This window comes from Rhineura floridana, chromosome 8 (genome assembly GCF_030035675.1).
Source record: "Rhineura floridana isolate rRhiFlo1 chromosome 8, rRhiFlo1.hap2, whole genome shotgun sequence".
Taxonomy (NCBI): Eukaryota; Metazoa; Chordata; class Lepidosauria; order Squamata; family Rhineuridae; genus Rhineura; species Rhineura floridana.
Genome location: NC_084487.1, coordinates 41,047,251 through 41,064,568, shown reverse-complemented (window position 1 = coordinate 41,064,568; position 17,318 = coordinate 41,047,251). Strand labels below are relative to the sequence as shown.

Below are 17,318 nucleotides of genomic sequence, written 5' to 3'. Positions count from 1 at the left end.
TCTGGCCCCACTTTGACAGGTGGATTGTCCCATCAACCTGTCAAAATATCTTGACATAGTCATTCCCAAGAGTTCGACAGCCAGCTGCTTGTTGGGTGCGTGGGAACTCCAGCACAAGGGGCTTGGCTGGCTCTGTTCAGTAGATGCCTGCAAGAAGCAGGCTTTGACTCTCCTACCCATCAGTTGATGAGCAGGAGGGCTAAAGCCTGCTTTTTGCAGGCATAAACTGCCTGCTGGATTGCTGCACGGAGCTTGCAAGCCCTGTACAGCATTCCAGCTTTGGCTATCCCACCCATCAGCGAATGGGTGGGTGAGCTGAAGTTTGCTTTCCCTTGCCAGTGCACAGTTGGGAGTTTGCCCTATTGTGCACTGGCAGCCACATCTCAGCCTGCTTCACACCTGATGTCAGGTGGGCATGGTTTGGGGAAAATAGCCTCATGGCTCAAATTTGTATCCTTAACATGGCAACTTTGGCCCACAAGCTAGAGATTCCTCACCCTTGATTTAAAAGTTGCTAGCCAAGACGGACAAAAGTCAAGCATAGAACTTGTAGGCCATGGCCATTCAGGTGCCATATAGTGAAGCCACAGCTAATTCTGTCTTCCCCAGCACGTGTATAATATCTGCATACTGTTTTTCTCTGTTCCCTACAAATAATTGGTTTTAAATTATGCCACATTTTCCCAACCTGGTGTCCTTCAGATGTTTTGGACATAAGAACATAAGAACATAAGAAGAGCCTGCTGGATCAGGCCAGTGGCCCATCTAGTCCAGCATCCTGTTCTCACAGTGGCCAACCAGGTGCCTGGGGGAAGCCCGCAAGCAGGACCCGAGTGCAAGAACACTCTCCCCTCCTGAGGCTTCCGGCAACTGGTTTTCAGAAGCATGCTGCCTCTGACTAGGGTGGCAGAGCACAGCCATCATGGCTAGTAGCCATTGATAGCCCTGTCCTCCATGAATTTGTCTAATCTTCTTTTAAAGCCGTCCAAGCTGGTCCATTACTGCATCTTGTGGGAGCAAATTCCATAGTTTAACTATGCGCTGAGTAAAGAAGTACTTCCTTTTGTCTGTCCTGAATCTTCCAACATTCAGCTTCTTTGAATGTCCACGAGTTCTAGTATTATGAGAGAGGGAGAAGAACTTTTCTCTATCCACTTTCTCAATGCCATGCATAATTTTATACACTTCTATCATGTCTCCTCTGACCCGCCTTTTCTCTAAACTAAAAAGCCCCAAATGCTGCAACCTTTCCTCGTAAGGGAGTCGCTCCATCCCCTTGATCATTCTGGTTGCCCTCTTCTGAACCTTTTCCAACTCTATAATATCCTTTTTGAGATGAGGCGACCAGAACTGTACACAGTATTCCAAATGCGGCCGCACCATAGATTTATACAACAGCATTATGCTATCAGCTGTTTTATTTTCAATACCTTTCCTAATTATCGCTAGCATGGAATTTGCCTTTTTCACAGCTGCCGCACACTGGGTCGACATTTTCATCGTGCTGTCCACTACAACCCCGAGGTCTCTCTCCTGGTCGGTCACCGCCAGTTCAGACCCCATGAGCGTATATGTGAAATTAAGATTTTTTGCTCCAATATGCATAATTTTACACTTGTTTATATTGAATTGCATTTGCCATTTTTCTGCCCATTCACTCAGTTTGGAGAGGTCTTTTTGGAGCTCTTCGCAATCCCTTTTTGTTTTAACAACCCTGAACAATTTAGTGTCATCAGCAAACTTGGCCACTTCACTGCTCACTCCTAATTCTAGGTCATTAATGAACAAGTTGAAAAGTACAGGTCCCAATACCGATCCTTGAGGGACTCCACTTTCTACAGCCCTCCATTGGGAGAACTGTCCGTTTATTCCTACTCTCTGCTTTCTGCTTCTTAACCAATTTCTTATCCACAAGAGGACCTCTCCTCTTATTCCATGACTGCTAAGCTTCCTCAGGAGCCTTTGGTGAGGTACCTTGTCAAACGCTTTTTGAAAGTCTAAGTACACTATGTCCACTGGATCACCTCTATCTATATGCTTGTTGACACTCTCAAAGAATTCTAATAGGTTACTGAGACAGGACTTTCCCTTGCAGAAGCCATGCTGGCTCTGCTTCAGCAAGGCTTGTTCTTCTATGTGCTTAGTTAATCTAGCTTTAATAATACTTTCTACCAGTTTTCCAGGGACAGAAGTTAAGCTAACTGGCCTGTAATTTCCGGGATCCCCTCTGGATCCCTTTTTGAAGATTGGCGTTACATTTGCCACTTTCCAGTCCTCAGGCACGGAGGAGGACCCAAGGGACAAGTTACATATTTTAGTTAGCAGATCAGCAATTTCACATTTGAGTTCTTTGAGAACTCTCGGGTGGATGCCATCTGGGCCCGGTGATTTGTCAGTTTTTATATTGTCCATTAAGCTTAGAACTTCCTCTCTCGTTACCACTATTTGTCTCAGTTCCTCAGAATCCCTTCCTGCAAATGTTAGTTCAGGTTCAGGGATCTGCCCTATATCTTCCACTGTGAAGACAGATGCAAAGAATTCATTTAGCTTCTCTGCAATCTCCTTATCGTTCTTTAGTACACCTTTGACTCCCTTATCATCCAAGAGTCCAATCGTCTCCCTAGATGGTCTCCTGCTTTGAATGTATTTATAGAATTTTTTGTTGTTGGTTTTTATGTTCTTAGCAATGTGCTCCTCAAATTCTTTTTTAGCATCCCTTATTGTCTTCTTGCATTTCTTTTGCCAGAGTTTGTGTTCTTTTTTATTTTCTTCATTTGGACAAGACTTCCATTTTTTGAAGGAAGACTTTTTGCCTCTAAGAGCTTCCTTGACTTTGCTCGTTAACCATGCTGGCATCTTCTTGGCCCTGGCGGTACCTTTTCTGGTCTGCGGTATGCACTCCAGTTGAGCTTCTAATATAGTGTTTTTAAACACCTTCCAAGCATTTTCGAGTGATGTGACCCTCTGGACTTTGTTTTTCAGCTTTCCATTTACCAATCCCCTCATTTTTGTGAAGTTTCCTCTTTTGAAGTCAAATGTGACCGTGTTGGATTTTCTTGGCAATTGGCCAGTTACATGTATGTTTAATTTAATAGCACTGTGGTCACTGCTCCCAATCGGTTCAACAACACTTACATCTCGCACCAGGTCCCGGTCCCCACTGAGGATTAAGTCCAGGGTTGCCGTCCCTCTGGTCGGTTCCATGACCAACTGGTCTAGGGAATAGTCATTTAGAATATCTAGAAACTTTGCTTCTTTGTCATGACTGGAACACATATGCAGCCAGTCTATGTCTGGGTAGTTGAAGTCACCCATTACTACCACATTTCCTAGTTTGGATGCTTCCTCAATTTCATATCTCATCTCCAGGTCTCCCTGAGCATTTTGATCAGGGGGACGATAGATCGTTCCCAGTATTAAGTCCCTCCTGGGGCATGGTATCACCACCCACAACGATTCTGTGGAGGAGTCTGCCTCTTTTGGGGTTTCGAGCTTGCTGGATTCAATGCCTTCTTTCACGTATAGAGCAACTCCGCCACCAATACGTCCTTCCCTGTCCTTCCGATATAGTTTATATCCAGGGATAACCGTATCCCACTGGTTTTCTCCATTCCACCAGGTCTCCGTTATGCTCACTATATCAATGCTCTCCTCTAAGACCAAGCGCTCCAGTTCTCCCATCTTGGTTCGGAGGCTCCTAGCATTAGCGTACAGGCACTTGTAAGCAGTGTCTCTCTTCAAGTGTCTTTGGCACTTGTGGTTAGGCCTGTGGTAATTTTGCTCTTCTGAATTTATATCCTGTGCCCCTGCTCTCACAATGCCTACTTCTAGGCCTACCCCTTTTAAAATTTCATCATTTCTTTGGTTTTTATCCCAGGGGGGAGGTTTATTCCGAACCGGACCTTTCTCAGCTCCTGTCGGGTTTCCCCCCTCAGTCAGTTTAAAAGCTGCTCTGCCACCTTTTTAATTTTAAGTGCCAGCAGTCTGGTTCCATTCTGGTTCAAGTGAAGCCCGTCCCTTTTGTACAGGCCCGGCTTGTCCCAAAATGTTCCCCAGTGCCTAACAAATCCAAACCCTTCCACCCGACACCATCGTCTCATCCACGCATTGAGACTGCGAAGCTGGGCCTGTCTGGCTGGTCCTGCGCGTGGAACTGGTAGCATTTCAGAGAAAGCCACCTTGGAGGTCCTGGCTTTCAGCATCCTACCTAGCAACCTAAATTTTGCTTCCAGGACCTCACGGCTGCATTTCCCCATGTCGTTGGTGCCAACGTGCACCACGACCACTGACTCCTTCCCAGCACTGTCTACCAAACTATCTAAACGACGGGCGATATCCGCAACCTTCGCACCAGGCAGGCAAAACACCTTGCGGTCTACACGCCCATCACACACCCCACTGTCTATGTTCCTAATGATCGAATCACCCACTACAAGAATCCCTCCAGCCCCTGGAGATATATCCTCGGCACGAGAGGATAGCTGCTCATCCCCCAAGGAATGGGTCCCTTCTAAGGGATCGTTTCCCTCTTCCTCAGCTGGATGCTCTCCTTTCCCGAGACCATCGTTGTCCATGATAGCAGGAGAGCTATCATCGTTGGAGTGTCCCTGAAGGCCTCCTCCACACACCTCTCTGCCTCTCTCAGCTTTTCCAGGTCTGCCACCTTGGCCTCAAGGAAATGAAGTCGTTCCCGGAGAGCCAGGAGCTCATTGCACCGACAGCACACCCACGACTTCTGTCCAACAGGCAGATAGTCGTACATGCTGCAGGCGGTGCAAAACACTGGAAAGCCCCCACACCCCTGCTGGCTTCTTACCTGCATAGTTTTGTTTAAGGTTTATTACGTCAATGGGTTGGAGACTGCGGTTTAGTTGAGGTCAGGGAACAGACGGGCACAGTGGGGGGCCCTGGCCTCCTCGCTCTGCTGCCGAACTCGCTCTGCTGCTTAACTCGCCTTGACGCTTTGTCAGCTGGGGCTCCCTCTAGCTCGTGGAGCAGGCTCCCTCGCTAGGGTGCTCTGACTTTATATGTGTGGCTGGTTCCTCCCAGCTACTGCTGCCAGCCAATGATGTGTTACTTGAGGCTGATGGCTATCAGCTGGGGCTTAACTCTTTAGTATTCTCTCAGGCTTCCTTCCTGAGCGAGGGGCGGGGCTGTTTAAGCTTTTGGCTGCTTTTAATCTAATCAAGGGGCTGCGCCTTCCAGGCAAGTCTTTTGTGTTTGTTGTTTTCCCACTTAGAACAGCCTGACCTTTCTTTAACCTAGGGAAACAGAGCTTGTGGTTGTGTTTCAGGAAGGCTGAAGCTGCCCTTTTTAGCAAGGACTGAGCTGACTCTCTCCCTGTATGTATCGGTGGAGTTTCCTTTTCCCCCTTCTCTCCGACTGGAATTTAGCCTTGTTTACAGTGTCCCCTGAAGCTTTCCTGCTAGGGCGGTGTTGAAAACTAGCTTTCTATACGCTTCCTTCTCCTAGGATCTGTCTCCTAAGATATACAGTAGTTCCCATCAGTATGCATAGCAGACAGGGCTGGTGGTATTGGTGGGCACAATCCAACATATCAGTTTTCCCATGCCCCACTGTGGCATCTGGACACATGAGCCAAATGTATATTGAGATTCTTCTTAGTTCTCTCTCATCAGGAAACAGGAGCTCCTCCATTCAAAATGGTGAGTGACTTAAGAACCAAAGTCCATACTGCAGACGAATGATTTACTGTTCTGTACAATATTATCTGAGACTATTTCAACAGCTCTCAGCTACGGCTGGACTGGTACAATTTCACATTTGGCTGTTGACCAACACTAAACATGGCACAAATTGTTTTCAGTGTTCTCACAGTTTTGAAAGCAATACTGGTGGTGTGGGATTGTTCCTAAATAAACAGCTTGTTTCACTGTGTACCAGTGTTAAGAGCTACAGGCCTAATTGGCAACATCAGACTTATGATCCTAACACCACTGTCCTACTCATAGGATACTTCTGTGTAGAAAATAACATAGATGATGTCACCAGCTGAGATGGGCAAGAGTTCAGCATAGAAGTGATAGACTGCTCCTCTCCAAGAAGAATGCCACCCTGGCTTGCCAGGAAGTTAGGTTATATATCACAGTGAAAGGATGTATTTCCAAATTTGCAGTAAAAACTTAGGTTTGTGGATTTAATCTCACATTCTTAGATATAGGCCAGTCTTTCCCAATCTTGTGCCCTGCAGATATTTTGCACTGGAACTCCCATCATTCCTGACCATTGCTCATGCTTATTGGGCTCATACGCTAGCCTCTTTTTTCTCTTCTTGAGGAAGGTTGCTTCTTTACAACGTTTTGTAAACCATTTAGAAGCCTATTTTGGCATTAAGTGGTATACAAATTGATAAGTAACAATAATAGTAAACCCCAGTAACAACAATTAACTAATCATAATATGATTTTTCATTTTCAGGTTTGAACAAGAACCTGCTGTATCATTGTATTATCTTTCTGTTCCCAGATATGTAACCATAGCATTACCTATGTACTTGTTTTGTTAGCTGTTCTTTCGCCAGAGCCCTTCAACATGACTTACAAAGCCAGAATAGAATGAAATCACAATAAAACAAATTGTAGCAGAGCAGCATGAAATAAAATACTAACACAAAAACTATCCACTAAAACACTGAAATAAATTTGTACCTGGAAGGGGGGGGGCATCACACCAAACGTCTCTGGGGGATTAATTTTAGAGATGGGCACCACATTAGAAAAGACCATCTTCACCACCTGCTTTGCTTCAAAAGGCAGAGAGCCCAGAATCAGTTGTCACTAGTCTTGACACCTGAGCAGTTCATGCAAGATCAGACAGTCCTTCAAGCAGCAGAGGTTAGTCCATTAGAATGAAGAGGGCAGTGTCCCACCAGTCTCAGCCTGCCCTCAGCCAGCCCCAACCTATCTGCCTTCTTTCTTAAAAGCAGTTCAGACAGTTGCACTGACTGTCAACTTCCTACACCTTTAGTGTGAAAGTTTTGCTTGTAGGAGTCAACAGGGAGAAGGATGGGGACGAAACTAGAATTAGTTGGCTCTGTCTGTCATTGGCTCTGGCTTCATCTACTGCTGGCTTCCCTGCTTACCACCCTACCAGTCCTAGTGGGCACCAGCCACCACAGCCTTCAATACTATAGACTTATAGAGTATAAGTCAAACCTACAGAACAGGTCAAGACAAGATCTATAGGGTATTGTAGGTCAAAGCCAGCACTTGAATTGTGCTTGGAAATTGATGAAAGCCAATGTAATTGTTTAAAAACATGTCTAATTAAGCATTTTTATTTATACACTGTGTCACAGAATAGTGTTAGTGTTCACAGAACAGTGAGTTGTCGTTTTTAGACTGTCTGCAAAAGTAGCCCCAAGTACAGTACATTGCGGTAATCTAGATAAGATGTATCAGTGTATGGACAACTATGGTTGCGGTATCTCTGTCCAGGAGAGGTTTAGTTGGCACTAGCCCATGCTCTCAAAGGTGCTTTGTGCCATAGCAGCCACATGGGGTTCTAATGATAAGGCCAGATCTAACAGCATCTTCAACCTTCATATCTAATATTTTAGGGGGAGCGCAACCCTATCCAAAATAAATTGAACACCACCTTCTGCTCTAGATGAATCACCACCCCTCAGGAATTGACTAGACGGTGCTCTGAAAATATCCAAGTCAAGGCAAATCAGGGCAGTTTTATCTGAGGAATACTTAGCAAACAACTCGCAATGGGCTCTGAGGCTTCATGAAGATTATTAGCAGCTGATAGAGGTCACAAACCATTCAGAAAAGCTCAATTGAACAGCACTGTGAGGATATGCAGGTGGCAGAGAACTATCGCTTCTTCACTGCCATAGTGGGCTCAAAGGCAAGCTCTTACTTGCAACCAGTCATACTTGCACTGCGTTTCCCTCTGTGCTCTTCTACCTGGGCCAACATTACATAACTGATGCACTCACAGTGTGGTTTGGGTCTGCCTCAATCCCATACTTTTCTCAGTTCCTCATAGAACTCATTGAGATTCTGCACTATCTCCTCCAACTTATCAGCCTTGGCTCTGATCTCTGCTGCCTTTTCTGTCTTGGCACCTTTTGACAAATCCGTGGCATCCTTAGCAATGCAATAAGCATCCACTGCAAGAAACACCCCAGACAATGCAGCACCTGCCACTCTAGCTCCTTTGCTCATTGCAAGGGCAGTTCCTTTAAATGCATCGTCGACTTGATCAATTCCCTTGATTGCATCTCGGGCTACGCTTCTTGCAGCTGTAGCTTGTTTGGCTAAAGCCTTCAAGGCAGGATTAGCTTTAGCACACTCCAGTGCTTCTACATGTGTTGCAATTCCTGCCACCTGATCAATCATTTTTGGAATGTGATTAGCAACATGACAACCAGAAATGACTGCTGTATGGGTCATTTGAACGGTTTTCCCAGTAGCTTCACTATGTGGAGGCAATTTACAGTTGAAACCAATTTGCTCAAGGCTCAGCACCATTCGTAGGCTTTCCTCACATTCGTTCATCAGCTCTTGTGCTTTTTTCTTGTCCTTCGAATGAATAATACGCTCAGACACACTAGCAGAAACACTAGTAGCTCCTGATGCTAACCCCAAGCCCAAACCAGTGGCCATCAGGATTAAACTCGTGCCTGCTGTGAAAGGGGTCAAAGCTATTCCCAGGATGTTCAAGACACCAGAAACTGCACTTGTAGAGCCGGCAGTAATGCTGGCAATAGTACAGTCCTTATGGGTCTTGTCAATGTCATCTGCCATTTCCAGGAGACATTTGATACACTTCTCAATCTCTTCTCTCTTGGCAGGAAATTCTTTGAGAAAACGGGCAACAGCTTCATCGAGATCTGAAGGCTTATTTCCTTTGTTTCTGTAAAAAATTTAAACTAAAACATATTAAAAGGGGGCTAATGGGGATAGCATTTTCCAAACTGCTCCCTGCATTCCCTAGAAACCCATGCTCTCTGTGGAAGACTGACGTAAAATAAATGTGCATGATTGGTATTGTTAGAGAAACAAAGGAAATTCAATACTTTCCTTGAGCATCTCTTACAAAAATAGTCTTAGGCTGCAGTTAGGGATGGAAGGATCTGTCAGTTTTGGTTCTCTTAGTTTCTCATATTTCCAATCTTAAATTTGGTAATCCACATTTCTACAGCAATTTGCATTTTTTAAAAAGAAAAACCTCATGAAAATTCTTCAGCATTTTAGTGTGAATTTCTCCTAATAAATACAGTTTGTAAGCAGTTTTGATTAATATACATTATAATGCATTTTGTATGTTATATATTGTGTTCTTTTATGTGTAAAAGTCGTTTCCGACTCTTAGGGTGACGTCTTGCGACGTTTACTAGGCAGACCGTATATATGGGGTGGGATTGCCAGTTCCTTCCCCGGCCTTTCTTTACCCCCCAGCATATGCCAGGTACTCATTTTACCGACCACGGATGGATGGAAGGCTGAGTGTACCTTGACCCCTTTTACCAGAGATTCAACTTCCTCCTTCCATTGGAATCGAACTCCAGCTGTGAGCAGAGCTTCGGCTGCGTTACCGCCGCTTACCACTCTGCGATATATGCATTGTTGTAAACATTGTTTGATTGAAGAACTTCATCACAAAATTTAGATAAGTGCAAATTTCAAAGGGTGGCTGTGTTTCAGTTTTTGTTTTGTTTTTTGAAAGTCTGGATTTGATAGATTCGCCTTTAAGTGCAAACTGAATTGAATTTCTCCCCATCCCTAGGTGCAGTCCTAAAGATGGCAGGGAGCAGAACCAAAGGTGTGTGATCTGCCACATCCAATGCCCTGCTGGGGTTTTGCTGACGAGACAGAAGTGAGGGTTGGGTGGAGCTCTTATGCTCTTCTCCTGTTTTTTTTTAAATTAAATTTTTCACATTCTCTACGTTAGCTCCAAGATTGGCATAGTTTCCTCCCTGCTTTGAGGGCTTGTTGGGGGAGTGGGAATGATATTGATCCTCCAGATCCATGCCTTTCCCCAGTCTGGTCCCTTGACTTCAGAGTATCTAAAGCTGGGGGAGGGGGTGTTTCTGAGGTGCTGGGGAGAAGACCTATGGAAATGGGTCTCCCTCTCTGAGAGTGGATCTCTCTCTGTCCTCAAAGAGGAAGATTATGACCGGCTCTGTCCTATGGTCTCTAGGATGCTCCACTCGGCATAGTCTGGAGGAACATGGAAGGATCTAGGACAGGGGTCCCCAGATGATTTTCCTCACAGACCACTTGAAAGTTGCTGAGGGTCTTGGCAGGACACTTGATGGTTTTTCTGCCTGCTGTAGCAATTGTAATGTGCTGTGCTAGTTGATAGTATGATTTTTGAATTGTATTTTTACAGATATGCCATGGACCACCTGAATGAAAGTAGTCCATGGACCACAGTTTGGGAACCTCTGATCTAGAAAACAGGGTGATGAATAGGGTGCCCTTCTGTGTGATGATGTGTGATTTAGTAGGTTCTAAATGCCTTTTATTAAACTTTCTCCTTTTGATTTGACCTACCAAAATTTCTCAACATTTGAGGGGGGCAACCTTGCTAAATATTGGGAAGGGGGCACAGAGGTTTGGGTGGTGGTAGTAATCAGGGCTGTGGAGTCAGAGTCGTGGAGTCAGAGTCGGAGTCAGGAGCTATTTTGGGTGGAGTCGGAGTCGGGAGCAATTTTGAGTGGAGTCGGAGTCGGTAGAAATGTACTGACTCTGACTTCCAAATAAATTTTGATTGACAAGAAGCAATTTTGGGTGGAGTCGGAGTTGGAGTCGGACAGTAGAAAAATAGAGGAGTCGGAGTCTAAGGTTTGGCGTACCGACTCCACAGCCCTGGTAGTAATTCTGTGTTGTAGTACTGGATTGTCTGAGGTCTCCTTTCTTTCTTTTTATTTTTAAACTTTAAAAATGAAGCCACATGACGGCTCAGTGCCCACCAGCAATGTAAGGGCTACATACTTTGTGCATTTTAAATGGGACCAATAATGCCCCTGGGAAGATGGACATTGGGGAAGCCATCTTTATCCTCTGTACAATACCCCTGGTTTACAGGACTCAAACAGGATTGGACAATATTCAGCCTCTCTCCACTTTCTCAGTTGGGAAGTGTGAAGTCTCTCAGATCTCATAGATGCTATGGGCTCCTTTTATAAACAAAGCACAAAGAAAACAATCAGAATAGCAGCAGCAAGAGACCTACCTGTGGAATTCTGACATTCTCCAGTGGCAATGTGGGGAGATGTCTGGTGGCTACTAAATTGTAAACGTTCTCTTAGCCTGAGTGTACTTTGGTCTGGAAAGGAAAACGTATAGAAAAGTAAAGGATGAAGATGAAACTATATAAAAATATCTCAAAGAAACTATCAATAACATTTTTGTATTTCTTTCAAACATCTGAATGTCATACTTGAGCCGTATCTGTAAGACAAAAGCCCCATTAGGGTTGAATGTGCAGATAGTGCTTGGCAATAGGCTCTGCGCACATGTCCTGCCAGCTGCACACTGAAACACATTGCTACAAAGTGTGTAGATATAAACAGGAGCACTCTACACTGCAACACTGCATGCTTGTATCTGGTCATCTACTTACAGTCTTCAGAGGAGAATGTCTGCATGTATGTAGACAAAAGAGCAGCATCCACACAGCAGGGGAAGGTGTTAGGCAACTTGGGGGAACGCAAACTGTTTCTGAAGTATACAAAATCATTTATTTATTTGTTGCAATTTCTTGTTTGACGTGCTGAGAAGCTATCTTAAGTGAGTGCTGGCTATAGAAATAAATGGAAAAAGCCAAGATGTTAATGGAGCTGTGACTGGGCACCCCTGTGTCCACCCACACCCAAACTCCAAAAAGTAGCAACAAAGAGAAGGATTCCTGGTGTTTAACAATAACCCTGCAGTGTTGTCTAGCACCATTAGACCACTATTGCATGTTGGGGGTTAGGCCAAGTACACACACTCTTGAATATCCATTGCTTTTATCCCTAGATTGCAGATTGGGCTGAGTGATACAACAGCTCTGCGGTGTAGTTCACTGTTACACCCCTACTGCAGATTGGAGGTTTGCAATATTTTGTTGCAGGTCCCTCTAACAGTTTCCAGAGGGGTAGTTGTGCTACTTTATATTAGCAAAAGATTGCTGAGAGTGCAGCTTACACTAGCCCTTTTTAAAAGTCCACTGTTAATATTGCAGGTCAGAAACTAGGCTGAGGCTAGTTTGGATTCCCATTCAAAGATCTCCCGTTCCTCTCAGGTTGTGGCAAAGGTCAATCTACTTAAATTGCCCCTTCATACCTTCTCCCAGGACAAATCAAGCAGTCGCCTGAATACAGAAACCCCATGTTCCATTGACTAGCATGCAGACCAGTTACACTTTTAAATATTCACCTTTTAAAAATTAAATATTGTGTATGAAGTTCCAGGTTAGAGCACAGACTCCTATCTTTGATGCTGCCTTCTGTTGTTGTTGTTAACCCCCTCAGTCACACTCTCAGATAATAAATACACATACCAGGGATATCCTGCAACAATTTGTTACAAGCCCCCACTTATCTTTACCATTCTATTTCATATCTTCAGGGGAGAATGCCTGTGTATATGTTGCAAAACCAGCAGCACCACTGTACAGAAAAGTGGTAGACTTATGTGGGGAGGATCCCCACGTTTGCAGAAGTACAAAAAAAGAGGGGGGGAAACTAAGGAGGGAATTCCATAACCAGACCACTATTGAGCATGTCCAGTGGCCACAGAAAAATGACTTACTTTTAAAGGAAAACTGTCAAAGAAGGCAGTGGGGTGGGGGGCATAAGGAATGGAATGGAGTAGCCTGGAATTGGGCATGGCTGGCCTACTGGAACTCTAAACAGGCACTCAATGCTGTAATATTTTGTAGCAGGTCCCTTGTAACATTTTCCAGAGGGGTAGCTGTGTTAGTCTTTATGATGCCTCAACTCTTTTGCTAAAATAAACTAACACATTTTATTGTGGCATAAGCTTTCTAGTCCACAAAGTTCATACAATAATTTTTTCTTTTTTGTCTTTCAACTCATTTGTGTGCTCAGATTCAGACCAGCTGCATTTGACAGCCACAATGCTTAAAGGTCCCGGCCCCAGTGCTGGTTTTGAATTGACACAGGGACTTTGACCCTTCACATACACTGGCATTGTTGTGATGGTTGCAGCACTGGGTTATGGAAAAGGACCAAGGTCTTTTGTTTGGTGGCATGTTCCCCTCTGGTCCTCTTACATGGTTCACGTTGCAGTGTACATCGAAAAGAAACATTAAACAGAGAAATATCTTCTTGTACATCTACTAAGAGCCAAGTGCAGCACAGACTAGGTGTTCCTAATACAACCATCCTAGTAGCTCACAGCTTCTACACAGGTGAGGCATTTGCTGATAAGGAGGCTGGAGGTGAACCAACCCATCCACCCTCTGTCTCAGTCTGTAATTTACAGTAGAACTGCATACATGGCCCTTGCTCTGTTGCTGGAAAGTGAAAGCAGTCTTAAATTTTCTCTGTTTAATCACCACTGACACACCTACTCCTGCCCTCACATCATTGGTGGCTGCTGATAGGAGCAAGGAAATAACACAATTCTTCCTAAATATGAGAGGGAGCGACAGTGAACACAACAAAAAGGGCTGCTGTTTTTGACTGTAGTCTTGTATCTAGCATCATTTGCTAAGCACAGTGGCAAATGTGTGGCTATACATGCAGCCAAATAGCATCATTCCCCCCCTGCCCCAGGGAAGTATCAGGAAGTTTAGGGGAACCACAAAGTTTGCAGAAGTAGAAAAAATCTATAGGGGGAGAGTGGGTGGGGGCTCAAAAACAGCCTAATGCAGACTGACTATGCTTAATGGACATAGAATGTAGATTTGACTACTGGGGGGAAAAACAGAAAAGGGAATATACTAGGAGAGGGCATGGTTGACTGTAACAATGAACAGGAACAATGAGCTCCACGCTGCAGCATTTTGTTGCAGGTCCCCCTAATATCACAACTACAGTGCCTTGCAAAAGTAATCAGACCCCTGACCAATGCTCTCATATTACTGAATTATAAATGGTAACATTGTGATTTCATTCTGTATGATATTTTATTTTGAAACACTGAAACTCAAAATCAATTATTGTAAGGGGACATTGGTTTTATGTTGGGAAATGTTTGTAAGAAACATAAAAAACTGAAACATGTTGCTTGCATAAGTATTCAACCCCCATACATTAATATTTGGTAGAGCCACCTTTCATTGCAATAACAGCTTTAAGTCTTTTGGGGTAGGTATGGACCAGCTTTGCACACAGTATCAAAGGGATTTTGGCCCATTCTTGGCAGATTCGCTCCAGGTTGTTGAGGTTGCCTGGACATCGCTTGTGGACTGCAATTTTCAAAGAGCGCCACAGATTCTCAATGGGATTGAGATCAGGACTTTGACTGGACCACTGTAGGACATTCAGCTTTTTGTTCCTGAGCCACTCCAATGTTGCTTTGGCCTTGTGCTGGGATCATTGTCTTGCTGAAAAGTGAATTTCCTCCCAAGCCTCCATTTGTAGTGGTTTGAAGCAGGTTCTTTGGCAGTATTTCCCTGTATTTGGCTCCATCCATTCTTCCTTCAATTTTAACTAGATACCCGGTCCCTGCTGATGAGAAGCATCCCATAGCATGATGCTGCTACCACCATACTGCACTGTAGGCATGGTGTGCTTGAGGCATGCACAGTGTTAGATTTGTGCCACACATAGCACTTTGAGTTTTGGCCAAAAAGCTCTATCTTGGTCTCATCTGACCACAAAACCTTTTCCCACATCGCAGCTGGGGAACTCTTATGCTTTCTGGAAAACTCCAGACATGCTTTCAGATGGTACTTTTTGAGTAACGGCTTCTTTCTTGCCATCCTCCCATACAGGCTGGTGTTATGCAGAGCTCTGGATGTGGTTGACTGGTGCACCATTACTCCCAGCCACTGAACTCTGTAGGTCCTTCAAAGTGATGGTTGGCCTCTCTGTGGCTTCCCTCACAAGTTTCTTTGTTTGAGCACTAAGTTTTGAGGGACAGCCTTTTCTTGACAGTGCCTGGGTGGTGTGATGCAGCTTCCACTTCCTGATTACTGATCCACCTGTGCTCACTGGGATATCCAAACACATGGATATTATTTTGTACCCTTTTCCTAATCTATGCATTTGTATTACATTATCTGTCACTTCTGTAGAATGCTCTTTGGTCTTCATTTTCCTTCAGATCCTCAGCCTGACCAGTGATCCTTCAACAGTGGGGTTTTTATCCTGAAAATGTCACAGCAACTTTAATGGTTCACAGGTGGAGGCCAATGGTAAGGTAACTGTGTACTTGATAGGTCAGTTTCTTTCAACTGTGTAAATTGGGAGCTTTCACAGCACAGGGGTTGAATACTAATACAAACAACACGTTTCAGTTTTTTATGTTTCTTACAAGCATTTTCCAACATAAACCCAATGTCACCTTACAATAACTGATTTTGAGTTTCAGTGTTTCAAAATAAAATATCATACAGAATGAAATTACAATGTTACCATTTGTAATTCAGTAATATGAGAGCATTGGTCAAGGGTCTGAGTATATTTGCAAGGCACTGTAATTCCACTCTTGGATTGTTATGCAATTCTCCTCAAAATAGCTGTCTTCCCCCCCACACACACACACAGTTGCCTTCTCTGAAAGAATTTTGCCCTGCTGGAACAGTAGTACCTGGATAAAGCAATACCTTCTCTAGCCCTTCCCAAACATATCAATTTAGGATAGATTGAGGAGGGGTCAAAGGGAATATTGCATGATTGTACAAAACAATTACTTACTGCATTTATTTCTACAAAAAACTGTTGGTGGGTCTGATGCATCAAGCCAATCTCGCTGGGTCACCACAAGCTCTAGAATGATATGAAATGTTTCTACAACATTTGAAAATCGTATCTTACACACTTCTGTCATTCCTGACCCCCATGGTTGTCTTTGCACCTCCTACGTGTAATAAATAAATAAATCTCTAGCCACTGTAGTTTTCCGTCATAAGGAACCCACTCTTATCTCCTGGTCATTTCACTTGTCTGTTCTGTCCCTTTAACAATCCCAAGGCAGGAGAGGTGGGCAGGGAATAGGTTTTGTTTTTTTAAAATTAGTTACTTACCTGTAGTGTCCTCCTTGTATATATAAAATAATCAAAATTCAAAAAAGTTGGGAGATCTACGTGTGGATTTTAAAATTAAAAAATAAAATAAAATAAATCCCAAGGCAAAGCCCACAAATATTTGGTTGGTGAGATGGTGATAATAATTCCTAATAAACTCCTAGTAGACTCACCTTTCTGACTGCCTCGACGTTTTGCATGACACTGAAGTGCAGAGGTGTCGAAGGCGAGTTCTTCGAAGTGATTACCTTGGATGGGGAAAAGAAACTGAAACTCAGGCCAACTTTCGATTAGTCAACAGAGCTGCTATAGAAGGAGCCCAGTGCTGGGAGAGCGTGTTGACCAATAACATTCGCAGGCAGGCAGGCAGGGGGAGAGAGAGAGAAAGAAGGGGAAAGTCAAGAGGCACAAACTTCCTGGGGTTTGCGTGTGTGTGTTTCTAAAAAAGGCGGGAGGGTCGGGAGGAACCTCCACCGGGGGCGGTGGGGAGAGACTTTGGGAATGTCTGCGTGAGGGGAGAGGGTGGCGGTGGGAGAGCTAGGAAGCCGGGTGAGCTTATAAAATAAGAGTACTGAGAGGGTGGAGGATGAGTGCGCGAGGTGGAGAGCTTCCATGTTTGTGCGGAGAGCGCTGCTGGCGAAAGGCGGTGTTGCAAGTCCAGGGCCCAGGGGATCCCACAGTAGCAGGCATCTGGCGAGGAACAGTCATTTTCAGCGCTGTGGTTCCTCGTGGTGAAATTCCAGAAAGGGAAATAAGTTACTAGATCTGCAAGAGGAAGAGCTGTCGTTTTCTCCATTTCTTTATTACTGAAAGAACTGTACTTCCTATCTCCCAGCACCAAATATCGTATAGGGAATATGGGTGTTTGCAGACAGAATGGGGCTTAATATGTCAAAGCCGTATCTCAGGTATTGCAGACAGAGCATCGTAACACGATTAAAAAAAACTTGCCAGGCTGTCGAGTGGAAAAGGTAAATCCAGATTAAATGAGGAGAAAATAAGGGCTAGTGTACTGATGCCCGCGGTAGCATGTGGATGAAGTGACAAACTTGTATGTGTGAGGAGGCATGATCCCACAAAAAACACCTGCCTGGAAGCACTTAAAAAAGACCTGCCACCTCGTGATGTTGCTAGACTCT

At 44.3% G+C, this 17,318-nt stretch overlaps 1 protein-coding gene across 2 annotated transcripts; it reads right to left on the bottom strand.

The window, feature by feature from the left end:
• Positions 1-7,281: 7,281 nt before the first annotated feature.
• LOC133390433 (apolipoprotein L2-like) lies at positions 7,282-16,742 on the bottom strand. Of its 2 annotated transcripts, XM_061639013.1 has the most exons (4): positions 16,353-16,741; positions 15,851-15,922; positions 11,212-11,304; positions 7,282-8,886 (listed from the first exon to the last, which is right to left on the bottom strand). In XM_061639013.1, exons 3-4 carry the CDS (start codon positions 11,226-11,228, stop codon positions 7,986-7,988), a joined length of 918 nt encoding a protein of 305 aa, XP_061494997.1. In that variant the 5' UTR covers positions 11,229-11,304; positions 15,851-15,922; positions 16,353-16,741; the 3' UTR covers positions 7,282-7,985. The 2 variants fall into 2 exon arrangements, with proteins under 2 accessions (XP_061494997.1, XP_061494998.1); XM_061639014.1 differs by lacking the exon at positions 15,851-15,922 and having other exon boundaries at positions 16,353-16,742.
• Positions 16,743-17,318: the final 576 nt, after the last annotated feature.